Here is a 17,201-nt window from a genome sequence, read left to right as displayed (position 1 = left end):
TATTGGTTTGCAGTCTCTCAGTGTTAGGTCTCAATGAGTCTGTCCAAACCTCACAGCTGTCCCATTTAAATATTTACTGGCACAGAGCTGTTCATTTTCCTACCTCTGTAAAATAAATATAAATATTACTATTTTTACTACTGTAAATATGGAATCACGCCAACAAAAGGCTGCTTGAGTGAGCTGGAAAAAGCATGTAGCATGGACCAAGATGTGAAGAGTCAGTGAAGATCTGTCTCCTGTTTTTTAAACAAAGAGTAACTGTCCTTCCTCTGATTGCCATCAGAAAAAAAGGAGTTCTGAGAAGAAAATCTGATTAGACTGAGGTAGCCGGGTCACTGTTTTTCAAAAGGTGTTTTAGGATGCAATTTTTTAGAAATACACACTTTCGCATTTCAAAACTTCTTACATTTTTTAGGATTTGCCGTACAGAAGGTGAATCAGGAGCAAAGAGGATTTTTCCCATCAGCAGGGGCTTCACAGCACTCCAGGCTATTTTGGTTAAAGGGTTTGATTCCAAGTTCTGGATCAATGCATTACAAAAGGGTGCTAAAGACAGAAAAAAACACAGTCTTTATGTAACCTTACTCAAATCCTACTATATATAACATCCTGCCGGGCTTTTTATTGGCAATACAGACAGTTTAAAGCATTTTGAATCTGAATGGGTTAAAGCACATTCTGCAATGTAGAAGTACAACATCTGAATAGATAGAAAAGACTATTAAGTAGCTGCTGGAGTTGTAAAGTACACACTATGGAAATTGGAAGGCAAACATAAATAACCATTTGAAAGTTGCTGTCATTTATATGGTATTTCAAATGGAAGGAAACCAGACAGTTCAAAACTCACTGAGCAATTTGGAGCTTTAATTGTTTGACTTCTAATGACTTAGCTCCTTTGTATTGTAGTTGATACTGATACAAAGTGGATCCAGCAGGCTTGGATGTTGAACTCTGGAACAGTTCAGAATTGGATCCTACAATAATTTAGAATTAAACATTTTAGTGTAAATATTTTTATCTTATTCCTGGACTATGAAGTAATTAGTTTACTTGGATAACATGCAATTATTTTGTTCCTCGGTGAAGAAATGAAGTACCCGGCCTTTACAGGTCTTTTGAAGGTTCAGACAAAAGTAGAGCCAAGTATCAACACAAACAGGGAAAGGTAGGAGTCCCTCTATAAGCAAAGTGCTCATCTGTACTTCATGACTGTGCAACATATGTACCACAGCAGAAGGGACACAGAAATATACTGCCAGCTATAACATGGATGGTAGTACAGAAAAAATTGCTGGTGAGCTCAGTGTAGAGAAAAACTAAATGGCAAATGGAAAAGGACATAGTAAAAAGATAAAATAACGAAAGGTAAAAAAACTGGTTCATCTTTGCATTCTCTCTTATCACTGTAGCAAGAAGTGAGGAAATCAAAGCTGAAATATTTTCTATGTAAAATGTAATCATGCTGTAGAATATTTTTGCTACAAAATATATGTACTTCTATGCAGGAAGAGAACAGCCACCCTGTATCAAATGGAGTATTATTTAAAAAGAGAGATTTTTAAATTCCTGTGCTCCAGGCCGTCAAACAAGTTAAAAGAAAAAAACAGAATTTAGAAAAAGTATTTTGGAGAAAAGTAGTTCCAGAATGCAGCATTTTCCTAAATCTTCTTCAGAGGCATCTTTTTCTTAGTTGTATCAGCGGCATATAATAGAAGATAAAGTAGAGGGACTGTCTTTAATTACGATGATGACTATATTTATGCCTCCATATTAAAAGCAAATGCATATTTCTGGGCTTCTCTCCTTCCAGCTATGAAGTATGAAGTAAAATCATTTCACCTGTCTCTAATTTCCTGAATCAACTGCTTAAAAATGTTATTTTATGAAAGGAACAGTGGTACTCTAACGAAAGTTGCACCTGTCTACAGTCTCTTAATGGTATGGTGGAAAAACTTACTGGTTGTATTATCATAAAGATAACTGGATTTCTTCCTTGATGAGTCAATCCCCAGGAAAGCTTTGTAGTTGTTATCTTCATACCAGTTGAAGGAAAGCACTCTGGATCCACCTCCTTCTGGGTAGCCACAGAAAAGATCCGACAGGGAACTCAACAACTGGCCTAAGGATTCTGGCCTTCCGGCTTGTAGCAATGGTTGCAGGACCATCAAAAGGTCCTGAACACTTGGCTTCCTGGCCAGCTGCAGTAAGACAAGACTTTGTTAATTGCAACCCTCAAAGGAGGTTAATTATCTGCTGAGGTCCCAGTTGTGCCCAGACAGTGAAGCACAGATGCAGTCAGAACCACATCCTTTTATCTCCTCTGTCCTGGTCACTGGCATCATATTCAGTTTTTGTTCTTTCATATCTTTTCTGAAGAAAAGAATACACTTCATAATTGCCAATGCTTATGTCTACATTTATTCTGTAATAAGAGAATGATTTTTTAAGGGATCAGCTCTTCCAAACAAATCTCTTTTCCTTCTGGTAAAGCAGGTAACTGGAACATAAAAAGAACAAAGGAAAACAAGGACTATGTGCTATGCAGAAAAGTCATCTATTATTAGACCGCTTACCTTTTGCACCGCGTGGGAGACATTAGACAGCACCCTCCCCCAGGCCCTCAGGTCAGCACCTGGTGAGTTTCTGTCCAACACAGTGGGAAGCTGTGAATACATAAGAAATACAGATGAGTTTTGTTTAGTTTCTACATGACAACAGCCATTACAGTAAGAAGAAGATCCAGATGGCATCTCTTTAGCTCAAATACTTTGAGTTATTTGGAAGAGTATCTTGTGGGGCCACAAATCCAGTACCCATGTGCAGACTCACACAGTAGCCTGTGTGTTTTTTCTAATATGAGGCTGAAAAAATCATAGTCCACTAAAAATATAGCTTGGGATTTGTTTTGCTCATTTAAGCCCAACATACCAAAAGGTGAAAAAATGGAGGAGGAACACAGGAACTGGGATTTCTGAGAATTTGCTTCTCACAGAGGCTACTCTTCCAGTGAGAGCTACAGACTATCAGTAACTTCCAAATTTAGCAAAGGTTGTGATACAGAAGTCCCCATTTGCCATGGAGATAAATAACTTGGAGTACTTTATACTTCAGATATTTGCTGATTTTGGAGACAGTCTAGTCCTCACTGTCAGACCTGACAGAAACCATTGCTTTCCCAGCTCCTGCAGACTGACCAAATTGCCTTTCCAGCAGAAGTTAACACTTAAGGTATTAATGGCTTAAAAGAAACAGGTGACAACATGGTGTGCTTGTCATATACCACTTTGTTTGCATCACTGCATCCTTCTTTGTCAGCTGTCTAAAGAATCACATATGCATTTGGAGATAGCACTTTTGAGGCTTTCTCAGGCATATATATTTCTTCTGCTATTACAAAAAAAATATAAGGCTGGACTTGCAGACAGCTAGACTGTAATTTTTATGAGACAAGCCCCTAAAAAGCCTTCCCCAAAACTGCCCAGCTATACACCCTACTGATTGCCTGCCATTCCCTTCAGTCAGTAGGTGGTTAAGAAAGCAGAGGACAGCTGCACTGTGTAGGGACCTGGCAGGGAGTCACAGAGGCAAGAGTTTTTATGGAAAGCTTATGTTAGCATGTTCTGATCTGTCACTTGCACTTCTGGCAGGAACTATTACACATACAGTGCTTAAAAATATACTTTTCTTGTCCCCTAAGGGGAAACAGTCTCTGCAATACAGGGTTCTTGAAGCACTTGCCATAACCTGGCCTTTTTGAAACTGTGAGGAACAGGTATTGTAAAAACCTGTAAAATAGCTGGGTAGCATAGTGTGCATATTCACATAAAGCTATCTCAGAAGTACTCTGCTACTTCTGCAAGAATCAAATTTATGAAAATATAAGAGTATATTTTTAGAAATGGAAAACAGCAGCTTTAAAAAGTTCACCTCAGATTCTTATCAGGATTGGTAAAATCACATGGGCACAATGACTGACCATCAGTGCTACAATAATCAGTGACTTGCTGGTGTGTCAATTAAAGCTTCTGGCATATTCTGTTCTCAGTTCTGAGCAACTCAGAGCTGAATAAAATCCATGTTAAATTAATGATGATGCTACACTGCTGTGGTAGAAAAGTCCAATCAATACTTCCTATGTAACTTTAGCAGTTGTTTATATATCCTGCCTGGTTCTATATGGCAAACTGACAATGTATTGGTTTCATGACCCTAAATTACAAGCTGAAAAACAGCAAATTAAATTCAGTGTTGAAAAAGGAAAAGCATGATCATAGAGAAAACAGACATGAAAGATGTATACACAGTGATAGACTCTAAGTTCACTATCATAAGGCAAGAGACTCTGGAGTCTTTATGAATAGTGGCCTGAAGGCACCACATCAGTGTGCAGAATACAAATGAAATATCAGAAAAATATCAGGAAAAGAACACAGAAGTAAAGGAAGAAAAAAATCCCACACCAATATGCCATTATATATATATATATATATAATTTATATGTTATTATATATTTAAAGTAAATATATCAATGTTTATTTATATATATAAAATGGCATAATATCTCCATAGTAAACCAAGTTTGCAGATGTTATAACACAAAGAAGGGCAATGAAAATGAACAGAGGTGAGGAAAAGCTTCAATAGAGTGATGAAAGCCAGTACAACTTCCCAGTTTGTTTCACCTCTTTTTACTGAAAAAGCTCACATGGCTATGTCAACTCAAGCTGCATCACAGCTTTGACTGCAGCATAAAATTCTGTCACGCTGGATGGAACAAAGATAGAATGGGTTGTACGGGGTATTTTCAGAACCCTCAGCAACATCCCTTGGTCTTGCTATACACTGTTTTGCTACACAGATGGAAAGACCAGATAAGTTCCACACAAACTTTAAGATTGCATTTCAGTCTCTTAGTTCTGCTCTACTGTGAATTTCATCTGTTTCATCCCAAAGCATACTCAGAACTGCCTAGTGTCCTGCTGATGGTAGGTTAATTATCCCACATCCATATCCTTACATTTGCAGGGGTAAATAAACAAAGACCACTTGGAAAATCGGTGACGTATTACCAAAAGTTCTTGAAGGGCAGTGAAATATCAACCAAAATAAATTACAACATAAGGCAGGATAATTATGTTAATACTTACCAGCTGAAATAACTTAAAGAAATCAACGTTTGCATACAAGGCATCTTCCACTCTCTGTAGACTTTCCTGGGACAAAGCACACATGGCCTTGTGTACAGAAGGGAGACCTCTTCGGCTGCTGAAGATAATAAAGCGGTCCAGGAGCACCTCACTGCAAGCAATGTCCTTCAGAGTCAAGTTAGGGACACCATAGGCAAACTGCAACCAAAACCAGTGTTTCATTTACTGTTGTGAAACCTTCATGCTCCTCAGAAACAATTATAACTTATCACAAGCGGGCACCTTGATACCAGCCCCTGCTAATATTTTAATGAACGGTAGAAAGATGTGGTCAGCTGAAGCATCAACTCTCGAATCACTTCCACTTGATATTATGCTAGATCACCTCGCCTTCGGTCACATTTTTCCTTCTCTCATTAGTGATTCTTCCTTCCATTACAAAAGTTCTTGTGAGTTGTCTTCCCTTCCTCTGTCATCTAAGCACACATGAAGTCATGCCACCCCTTCTTGTGGCTAAGGAGGGAGAGCTACAGCTTGCTTGAAATTATTTTCCCAGTACTAACCAATGGTGCTACATCACTACTGTTTGTGTTTAGGTTGGTTATGTCTTTGCTGTCAATTGTGTAAAAAAAAAAAAGGCCCAATTCCACTGATTCTCAAGCTTGATTTCCCTCAGCATTTTATTTCATAGTGATGACTATTCCACCGCAATGCTTCCCCACAGCCATTATTCATTGTCACTGTGCACAGCATACAGCCAGGATTTACAAAGCCATTTTACATTAAATCACACACATCTACTGATTACCACTTCTAATATAAACATGGAACAGAAAAAGCTCCAATTTTTATCTTTAGTGTTCAACCACTGGCAACAGATTAGTTTATAGTTAAACGAATGCAAATGCAGAATAACTCCATAGAAATCAGATATACTTGGGATTTACACTGTTGTTATGGAATCCTCTTGGTAGCCTACTAAAATAAGTTCCACTTATTTTATAATGGACAGAATATATGGCAATATAATAAAAAGTAGCACTGGAAATTGCTCCTGAGCTAATGTTCCCATCCTGTCTCCATCTCCTTTCACAGTACAAATTTTAAGGAAAAAAGCTCAGAACACTTTGATGGCTGTAAATGCCTACTGTGTTTGACAAACACAGACCTTCAGACAAATGAGAACTATGCACTGACACAATATCATTAGGTTAAATGAATTTAATAAGCTGCATGGAAAGAGATATTGTCAAAATCTACCCAGAATATAATTTTCTTTAGAAAAACAATCTGCTGAGCATTCCAATCTCTAAGACATATGGATCAAAACAAACATACCACACCCATATCAGGTCAGACATAAGCACATATTTGTTTCTTATTTAAGCAAATTAGAAAGTTCATCTAAGAGATTCTGAACATTATCAAAATTTTCTATGATGCAAAAAAGGGATGTGGATTTCTAGCAAAAGTGTCTGAGAGGCACTATCATCACTACAGCTGTACTCACATAAAGGCATTGTTAACATGAGAGAGAGCCTGGAGAGAGGCAGAATGCAAAAGAGGGAATGCAGCTGACAGATACAGTTTGTCTTGCTAAAAACCTTCAAACCCAAACACTCCTGCCCTCTCTCAAACTGGAACATTTGAATTTGAATTAACTGAATTTATGCCAGTGAAAGAATTTGCTTATTTGTTCAGTCTCTTATGTCCTGGGGCCGTGTGTGATAAGAAGGGCATTTTTCAGCCATATATGCCTCTTCTGTCATGGTCCTCATCATGCAGGGTGAACTGCAATGAAACGGGGTTGCACATGGAGGCAGCCCAGGAGCCTTGCTTTGACTTGTGAAATGAGGAAACAGTGACATTAACATCATTGAGAAGGATAAACATATTAAAAAAAAAAAAAAGAAATGTTATTTACAAACTGTAACTGCATTTCAAGAATGTTCACGAACAGATGGGATTAGAAAAACATCAAACCTCCGCCCTTCCAATTTTTCCGGTAGGGTGGGCTGCTGCCAATCTTTCCTGAACTTATTGTGTTTTAACATCAGTCTCTTATCCTTATCTTAGAATGACTCAAAAAAGCAGGCCCTCAGAGGGAAACTTCAATACTTTTTTTTTTAATCAATGTGTCACTGTTTGGCCGAAGCTGGCAAGATGAAGTCCAAATTATTTTTTCAGCTAGTTGGCTGTTTGATCAGGTTTAGCTTTCAGCTCTGTGTGTCATTTCCTGACTCCCAGGCGGCTCAGACCTAGATCTGCAGCCAGCTGTTGGCAACAGTCAGGCTTTTGTAAACAAGTTGCTTTCAGTTTGATCAGCTCTGTGCCATCAGAGCAAGGGGGAAAGCGTGTACAGCAATATGCAAGCAAACAGAGGGCAGAGCAGCACAAAGAACTAGAGATGAACCACCATGGTTGAGGATTAAGACAACCATAGATCTAGAGTGGAGTTACAGCTCTGCAACTTCTACCTCAACCATACGTAAGTCCAGCCCAAGACACTTGCCTATCAAGAAGGTCCCTACAGGTACTAAGCAATTTGTCTCCCACATGAAATAAAGTGTTCAATTCCCATTGAAAATAATTCTCTTGTCATCTCTTGAAAATTATGAGATTAGTTTTTCTGCATCGGTTTCCCCTGGAGGAATTATTCACAGCACTTTCTTCCCTCACAGCTGTAAATCAGCTCTGGTGAGATGATGTTGTATCCCTGAGATTACTGCTATCAAGAAAACTGTATGGAGGACAGCAAAAGTGGTATTTAACTTGAGATCTCCTCCAGCTTCCTCTCTAACCAATGTTCAGATTTCTTTAATTTCCAGCATAAAGAGAACTACATCTCTTTCTGCATCAGCATAGAAAATACAGCAGAAGGACATCAGCAGGTTTCAATCATACTTTCAGTGGTGGTGTTGAAAACTTCAGTCCTGCATACACTTGCAAGCAGAGGTTTTAACAGCAGATGAATGAATGCCACGGGGGAGCTAATAGAAACTAATACAGCAGCACTCAGTTCTCCTGACACAGCAGATCTCTGGTGAAGAAAAGGTTAGGGACAAAAAGGGAAAGAGAAGCCCAGCAGGATATCTGTATATATTCTTCTTCTCACAAGCAGCAAGGAAGCAAATTTTCACCATCTCAGCTGATATGGAGGTGTGAAAATAAGTAGGATGTATCAATTGACACTGGCTTTGGTATGATCTTGTGGTATTGCTTCATGATAAAGTGAGGAGAGGGGCAGGCTTCCCCAGTATTCATCAAGAATACAGCAGATAAGTAATCTGACTACTGGTCACACCAGCTGGAATTTGTGATGCAAAAAAGGAAGTGCATGCAAGTGCATGAATGCCCTCCCTCTTTCTGGCCACACACAGTTCCAGCATTTGTGTTTTATGTGGCAGTGAAAAAGACAAATTGTGTCTTTCAGCCTCAGTTATTCACTTGCTTCCACCCACACACTACGGCAGTGTAGAAATTGTTTCAGAACTCCGATTCAGCAACATTCATTCATTAATACAGCATTCCTCACAGAGCTCCCAGCCACCAGTACATGCAGAGGCAGAAACAGCCTGGACTTGGTCAAACGGTCCTCTGCTTTGCTGCTTCAGGAGGGATTTGACTTGCAGTTTTCACTCTGAATTTTCTGAGCAGATCTATTATTCAATCAGAACCTACGAAAGTGAATCTGTTTCTCCACTGGTACCTATTCATGATGTGAGACAATGCCAAAAAGCCACCATATTACTCTGTTGACACTGGGGCAGAGAATTTAAATAATAAATTAAAAACCTCCAAAAATTCTCTCTGGCTATTCATCAGGACTACTATCTCAAAAGGATTCCTCATGCTTTTGAGTCAAGTCTTCAGTCATGGGAATGGATGCATTGCGTGGCAGTATCATTTCTTGATGCTCATTATTTGGAAGGAACAACAGCACTGAACAAATATGTACATTTAATGCATATTCAAAATGCTTTTAAAAAGACAAAACAAACATCTCTTCTAGATTCACAAAAAACAGAGGGAGAAGTTGTACAAACAACCCATAAGACATTAGGTGCTCTGAGCCCAAGGCTCTCACTGAGGCTACTTCGCACATCCAACTCATAAGATTCTTTCCTCACAGATAACAACTTGGTAACTGTTAGACTCTACCCACCTGTTCAGGGCGTACTTGAGCATTAATAAGCTGGAAAACAACAAAATCTGAGAGGCCAACATTTTCCAGCAAGAAGGAGGTGAGGGTCTCCCCATCTTTCAAAATGTCTAGAATTCGTATTCCTCTTCCTGGATGAAGAAAGAAATCCACAGATCAGTGAGACACCAAACAAAGGAAGTTAAAGAACAACTCATACTCAAACCTGCAAAAAGAATGTACTTTGGCTCTTATACTTAGTAGTGACTAACAGGGTCTAAAATTATTCTTGCAATTCAAAATCAGTTTAATCCTTTGTTGAGGAATGATAATCAGAAAATGCTGAGTGTTCTGACTTGGCATATCTGATCTCTCAAAGGTATTTCACACTAGAGCCACAGCAATGGGTGCACTGAAAGCAGCCTTGACTGCATTTGAAAGTGTCTGCCTTTTTTCAATGCAATGAAATACTTCAGATTCAAGTATGCTGTTGCTGTTAGTGTTCTTCCTTCTAGGCCTTGTGTAAATAACTTTAGCCAAACCTTTGCATTTACACTAATTAATCACTCACTGTCAACTAATTTTAGCTAGTTAATCTTATTCTCTAGCATTGCAGAAGTGACCATTGAGAATCTTCCACGAGAAAAAACTCAGTTTCCTTAGAAAAGCATAAATTGTACTTTCTGCTTCATATTAAACTAGATTAGCAACTACTAAACTAAAAGCTGGCAAATCTTCAGGTAAACCAATGAGACTATCCACTGTAAAATTAGACACATATAAGAGGCCACCAAATTTCCCTAATCCTGCCTATAACAGTATTCAAAATACTGCTGTTCATAAAGTTAAACAGTGCCAATCTTTTTTAACTTGTCTATATTACAAATCATACCAATGGGAATTCTTCCTCAGTATGCTCCAAGAGAAAGCTTGGGAAGTTAATGCTGCTCATGTCCATTGACTACTACAGCCTTTTTAAAAGGTAGTTCACACAGCATCAAGAAACTCAGGTAAAGAAAGCTTGAAAAGCACTAGTTCTAGCCTTCAGGCAATTGAAACTGCCAGGAACAGCACATATCCTACAGACATGGGGAATGTAGCTTTAGACATCTCCACATAAACATGCACAAATGTGCTGCTGGGGGCCTCCATTCTGTGAGTTAAGCAGAGTCTTATCAGAGTTTGCCAACTAACTTCCACAATTCCATCTGCAATAAGCATATTCTGGCCTAGGGCTGTAGGGGCTGAGCAGGACTTCTTCAATTGTTCCTCTATGTACTTATTCAAGCAGTAAACACTGAAAACAATAGTAGGCGTCTGTCCCTCATATTCTCCCTGATGCCCTTCCTGGCACCCAGGCATCACGGAGGAAAAAACCCACTACAAGAACACATCAAATGTGTCAGTGCAAGGGGAGAATGGGACAAGGAAGGAGGACTCAAGAGTTAGATCTGGTTTAAGGAATCAGCAAAAGGAGCAATCTCAACTCTGACATTTGTTAAATGGCAAAGGATTTGAGAATGGGACATATCAATTCTCAAAGCCAGTCCAGTTTTATGCCTTTAGTTTTAGGGGTATCTTTTCAAATTCTGTACTTTAAGTCCAAATATTATTAAAAAAAAATTTATTATTATACCATTTCCTATTTTCCCCCAATACTGTGTTTTGAGTTTGGAAGGTTGTTTTAAATAAAAATTAATGCAGTCAACTTGCTTTTTCAGTCTTCTTTATGTTTTTAATGCCTTCTCTTTCAAAACACATCATCAAAACAAGGGGAAAGTGTTTGTTTCTTTCTTCACTGTTCCAAACCTGTTTTAGGTAACACTTCTAACAATGTACCTCTAAGCACTTCTCTGGGTTATGCTTCTAGTATATGTTCAGGCATGTTCCCAGCTTTCCATTCCTCTGCATCTTCCATGACGCTTTCTTACTGCTTCTACCTCTACTGTAATAATTAATAATGAAATCTCTTCAGCCACATGTTTTACTTGGGGTGGTGAGAAATCCAAACTTTTGGTTTTCGAGTTTTGTCTACTGTTACTTAAGGACGACGATTGTAGAATGGAGTTGACTGGCTCTCTCCTTTCTCTTAAATGACAGGTGTTACAACACTGAGCGTTTTTAATTTACCCTAACAGTAAGCAGAGTAACAGCTACATGTCAAAGATATTATAATGTTGCCACTCTGCAGCTTAACTACTATCCAGTTCTCAGAAAGAAAAATTAAGTAGTCTAAAGGATATAGACAAAACAATTACCTGCAATTCTTTCAGGATTAGTTCTCATTGTTTCCATAAACTGAGTCATAATGATCAGTTCTTCCCAGATTCTGCCAAGGTCATGGATTTCAGGGCCTTCCAGCAAAAGCTCCTGAGCATCTTTATATACCCTTGCAAGGCTGAAAGGAGAAATAGTGTACAAACAACAATTTAAGACTGATGACTCTTGAGAATCTTTTATATTTAAAAAAAAAAAAGGCAATGTTGACTTTCTCTGTGTTAGGGATGAGAAAAAAATAAATTATTTTGTTCTCAGTCTCAGGTACTGTGAGATTCAGTTAGATTTGAAGTCAACAGAAGGTTTAAGAGGGCTACTGGTGTTGCAGGAGGTTGGTCTCTCCCACATTAGCCATGCTGATCTTGCTGGGGAAACAGGACCTTCCTCAGACTGCATGCATCTCGCAGTTACAGTACAAATCTGCTCTGGCTCTAGCCCAGGCTCAGCTCCAGCAGTTGAGTGGGGCACTCTGGGCACATGCAGCCCTGCTCAGCCAGGTAAGTGACATGGAATCATTCAGACACAGAATCCTCCTCCCCCTCTAACATCAGTCCCCTCCAATGTAATCGTGGTGTTTAGGTCCCTTCAGAATATTTCTTCTAGGAGTGGCAGGAAAACACAAGTGACAAATGGTCACAGACAGCTGTTCACCTACTGGGTCTGGGTTAGAACATGCAGATCATGCAAGGATGCCATCAGGTCCTGTGTTCATGAACAAGTATAGAAAATTCTTATTATCAGGGCAGACCATTACATTTTTTAATTGTATTATGTTTTTCCATACATGGAATGGTATAAGTCCTTATGACTTATTTTAGCTTGAGGAAACAGCAAACAGAAAGGACTGAATTCTTTCAGAAAACACAATGTATTTACTTCCGCTGTAATGCACTGAATTTACTCTGACTGACAAAGTGACAGTTTGCTCTATAACAAGTAACCTAAAAAAGTCAGAATATATAAGAAACAAACCCCTTTAGCTTCACTGTGTGACAGACTGTACCCCACAAAAAATGTTCAGCTGATTATTTTAAACCCTGTTCACTAGGAAACAAGGTCAGCTATTAAGTTAACCCCAAGCCACAGATTTTCACATGACTGGAGCTTCAATGGCCTTGAGATTGTTAGCTCATGAATTTTAATGATTGGATGCTCCAAAGTGGACTTTGCAAAGGGAGATTTGGAGCATTTTTTTATATTTATTCTAACAGGTTTTTACTCTAAGGGTCCTTGTCTGCTGTGCTGTCTTTCATGACTCAGCTATAACAACACAATAAAACACTTCCACAGCTCTTTTTCAATAACAGTCAGGAAATCTCCCATCCTTCTGCTTTGCTAACAAGCTGAGTACTGAAGGTTACTGTGCTGATTAGTCTCACAAGTATACAGTCAAAACAAGTGCTACATAAGAACTGGCAGTGCAGGTTTTTCTTTGCTGCTACTTCATTAGAGCTCTCATTCAGAAGAAATGACTCAAGTGATGAGAAAAGAAGGCTTAGGGGTTTCATGCTTTTATATCAAAAAGATCTGTCCCAAGACATTCAGTAAGCAGTCAGCAATAGAAAGGATGGATTTTACTAAATGGACATGTGTTCCCTAGAGACTAATACAACTGAAGTCTTTCTCCAAAAGGCCCAAACCCATCCTCATGAGTTCTGTTTCAACTTTGCTGGCCATTGTTAGCATGAAACCGACTTGTTAGAACTGAACATTTTTGTCTTCCACTGTTTGCACACTGGTGTTTTACTAAATGCTCACCCTTCCCTTTTCATTCACACCATAGAGCTATTCTTTAAAATATTCCTGGGTGCACTAAGGGTACCCTTCTAAGCAGACTAAGGATACTCCGTCCCTTCTCCTTGCATCATTCATGCCCATGAACACTCAACAGTTGCCAAGAGCAGGCTACCAGCAGCTGTCTAGCAGGCCTGTATTGCTGCAACCCAGTCTCAACACATACAACTCTGCTTACATGGAATTTTTGTAGTTGGACACCACACCTGGACCCTCTCCAGGGGTTGGGCTGCGGAAACAGGGATTGTTCATGTTACAAAAGATGCCATGTAACCATGGCAACGTTCCTGCTGATGGCATTGCCTTGTTTGGGAAGTGACCTAGAGTAGGGAAACACAAAATATAAATTGTTAGGTGTCTTTTCTAATGGAGCCTGTGGGAATCTAAATAGCATGATGAGTTGGCTCACTACAGAAGGACTGTAATACAAATCCTATAGGTTTATTTTTTACCAAAAAAAAAAAGAAGTCATCAATGTAAGCAATAAGGCTATTTTCAACAGAAACGAGTTCTGAACTAATGTAGTTTTTTTTTTCAATAGGTAGTGAGTTAGTACTTTCTCAGTAACAGAATTACAGAAATCCAAAACTTGATAGAATCTTGAAACTTCATGTGTGTCTGACCAGAAAGCACCTCACAGGAAAATTAGAGCTTTTTATTTCCTCCTCACTGGTAATTCTTACAGTATATGGCTATAAATAACTAAGCTACTTGAACTAAAGTTTGTTCCTTTGCCAGAACAATACTCCACAAGTAGGTCCCAGTATCTCTGTCTGAGAACTCCAGCCACTACCTAAAACATTGTAACATCTTAAACGCTCTTACATTCATGCTGGCGATACAGTGGATTAGCTTTCCTCAGCCAGACAAGGGCAAAAAATAACGACAGAGGCCAGACAAGCTCCACTAGAAAACGAAGCTGGGGAAAAAAAAAAAAAGAAAAAAAATTTTACAAATAGACCACCATAGAGTCACTAAGTGGCTAACAGGATGAGGCTGTTCTCAGAGCAGCAATGCCCAGCGCAGCACGTGTCCGTGGCTATTCTTTGCCTCTTTCACCATTTGAAAAGGACACCCAGAAAGAGTGAGGATTCATCAGTGCCATGAAGCATTATCATTAACTCAGTGGCTTCTCTACCTCCTCTAAAGAAATATCTATGCATCCTGACTGAGGTAAGAAGAGGCAGCAGGTAGTAGATGACTCTACAAGAAGGATTACATGCAAGAGAGAAAGTGTGGGGGTTTTTTATCCACACTTTAACACTGCTGGGCTCATTAGTAGGCTGTCTGTGCACTGTGCTTACCCAAAGGTAAAAGACTTCAGCATAAGCTTAACATTCTTTGACCTTTACTTTTAGTTCTTTTTGTCATCATTCATTTTAACACCATTAATTTCCTAATACAGGTAGAAATGTATACATTAAGATCAAACACCTTATTCAATAATATAGAAGATCCCATCAAAGGCCAGTTTATTGCCCAGATCTTTCAATAGACTTACAACAGTCACTAGCTCCCCTGTCACAACAGAAAATCAAGGGCACTGCTTTACCACAGAGCAATGTACTGCCTGGTTTTCAGTCTGCTTCTTCAACTCCTGTGTTTCAGTTTGTTTTACTGCCTCTGTGTGTTCTGGTAGAGGCTTGAAACTACAATCCTTTGATCCTGTAATACAGGCTTTGGGCTCTGAGGAACAGCAATGGGATTTTTGTGACAAGGTGGGTCACATACAATTGTTCTGGGCAAAAGAGCATACTTAAGAACAGTTTTTTTTGAGCAGTCCTGTTTTTATCACTATAACTTTGTCTAATAGCTTTAGTTAAGCACAACATATCCTTACAGCAAAAGGGTAGAAAACTTTACACCAGGCAGCAATTCCCTATTTTTTCTGGTAAGATTCTCTTTTTTAAAACAGAACAATATCAAAAAACCCCACCCACCACCACCTAGGAAGTTATGCATGCCTGATATTTTTAAAGCCAGACAGAATCTTACCAGCAGCAAAGGGCAGATGACACAATAATTAGAGAAGAAAACCTGACAGCTGTTGTGCACAGCTCAGAACATGGTGTTACAGATCCTTCCCAGCAGGGCCCACAAGGTATGATTAACATCCATTGCCACCCATTTGGTAAGAGGTTTGGGACAAGCACTACACACCCATAAACTCAGATGGGCAAGAACTGGGGAGACTGGTCATCACCTTTGCTGCAGAGTTGATCTTTGTTAATGCTCAGATGTAGATTCTTTCTTCATCCCCAGGAAATACAAAATCCTCAGACTTGAATTTGGTAATTCCTTTCTGTCTGAGCTAACTAGTTTGGAAAGGATTAAAGTCTAAAGCACAAGGGAAGCTTTCTTTCAAGCTAGTACACAGTGTGTCATGCAATAAGGACAGACCAAGTGCTGTTAGACCTCTGATTCTTTCCTGTGAACCTTTTCTTTAGGACACATAGGTGTCTCAGAATTCACTAGAAGTATCAGAAAGCAGCCCATAAGCCTTCAGAACCACAAGAGAAATAGCCAGAAATCCCAGCAGCATGCACAGAGAAATGTGGCCCATACAAAGATCACATTTGATTCTTTGAGGGATTTGTGATTTTTATATGCTGATAAATGTACCAGCCACTTAATCCAGCGAAGTGCATAGTCCAAAGCTGAAACCCAAAGCCTAACACTTTACCTTTTGTCTTTTCCGGAGGATCCAGTTCTTCCAAAGCAGAAGTCTGACTTGTCTAAAGAAGTTCATTCTTCTGCATCAACACTTCTTGTTAACCTGTGGCAAAGGATGCATTGCCATTTCTCAGCTAACAGCTGAAACAGACCTTAGAGCAAAATAACAGCTTTCTGTTCTTATTTTAAGATTATGTTATCATAGAGATCAGTTCCTTTCATTGTCTGCATCATTTAATTTTGCACTTGATACACTATCATACATGAAAAGTCGTGGTTTTCCTTTGTTTGGAGGCTGTTTCCTGTGACACATTTATCAGCACCAAAAAGCAGTGGAGAGGAAAAGCATCTCTTTCGAATAAAAAAAGTCATTAACATTGAATCTGGCTGTTAACTTGGACTTGCATGTAATGAAGGTAGTTAACTACTGCATCATTTATTAGAATAAATCCGTGTTTTCAAACTATATTTCCAAGAAAAGATAGATTTACTACTAGACATTAGTTTATATGAAACTGTTCAGTTATGATGACACAATTAGCTTTAATCATTCAGACACTATAAATATATATTGATTAACAGAGTCTTGAAAGGATTTTGTAAAAGTAAATCCATTTTGTTGCCACTTTAATAAAAAACACAGGATCTCATATTTTTATGCTTTTAAATTCAGCAATTCCTATGACTTTTTAGTAGGGATATCACAGAATTTAAACTGTTGCATGTTCTGTTTTTTAGGTCTATGACTCATTATAATGATCATGAATTTTTACCTTCAAAAGGAAAAAGAGAATTTGACATATAAATTCAAATATGAGATACATGGATTGTTAAAAATTAAACAAATCATTTAAATTTGCTACTAACTCAAGTAGAGCAAAACACTATAGTAAAATCGTGGAGTAGAACCATGATAAAAACCAGTACCTAGCAACAATGTGTAGAGAACTCCACGTGGGTTGAGGAGGTACATGAACTTCTGGAGTGATTAGTCATGGTGGACATCTATCTTCACTCTTTAAAGGCAGCACTCTGCTCATAAAATCAGTGATGGCTTGAGACTGCTGCAATTAGAAAGAGCACAGGCACTAAAGGAAATTCAATTTCTAAAAAAGAAGTTTATTTACATAGATATTAACATCCTCCTAAAGTCAGAAAAAGGC

At 38.7% G+C, this 17,201-nt stretch overlaps 1 protein-coding gene across 3 annotated transcripts in view; it reads right to left on the bottom strand.

The window, feature by feature from the left end:
- Positions 1–17,201, bottom strand: part of ABCA4 (ATP binding cassette subfamily A member 4) — a 73,505-nt gene that overhangs the window by 48,627 nt on the left and 7,677 nt on the right. For all 3 annotated transcript variants that reach the window (XM_064663945.1, XM_064663944.1, XM_064663943.1), the window contains 10 exons: positions 16,966–17,102; positions 16,049–16,141; positions 14,191–14,284; positions 13,544–13,685; positions 11,553–11,692; positions 9,319–9,446; positions 5,154–5,351; positions 2,580–2,669; positions 1,964–2,204; positions 410–549 (listed from right to left, as the gene is read on the bottom strand). In XM_064663945.1, coding sequence (XP_064520015.1) covers positions 410–549; positions 1,964–2,204; positions 2,580–2,669; positions 5,154–5,351; positions 9,319–9,446; positions 11,553–11,692; positions 13,544–13,685; positions 14,191–14,284; positions 16,049–16,114 — 1,239 coding nt within the window. In that variant the 5' untranslated portion in view covers positions 16,115–16,141; positions 16,966–17,102. The remainder of the gene's footprint in view (positions 1–409; positions 550–1,963; positions 2,205–2,579; positions 2,670–5,153; positions 5,352–9,318; positions 9,447–11,552; positions 11,693–13,543; positions 13,686–14,190; positions 14,285–16,048; positions 16,142–16,965; positions 17,103–17,201) is intronic.

This window comes from Pseudopipra pipra, chromosome 9 (assembly GCF_036250125.1).
Source record: "Pseudopipra pipra isolate bDixPip1 chromosome 9, bDixPip1.hap1, whole genome shotgun sequence".
Taxonomy (NCBI): domain Eukaryota; kingdom Metazoa; phylum Chordata; class Aves; order Passeriformes; family Pipridae; genus Pseudopipra; species Pseudopipra pipra.
This window is presented reverse-complemented; position numbering and strand designations above follow the sequence as displayed.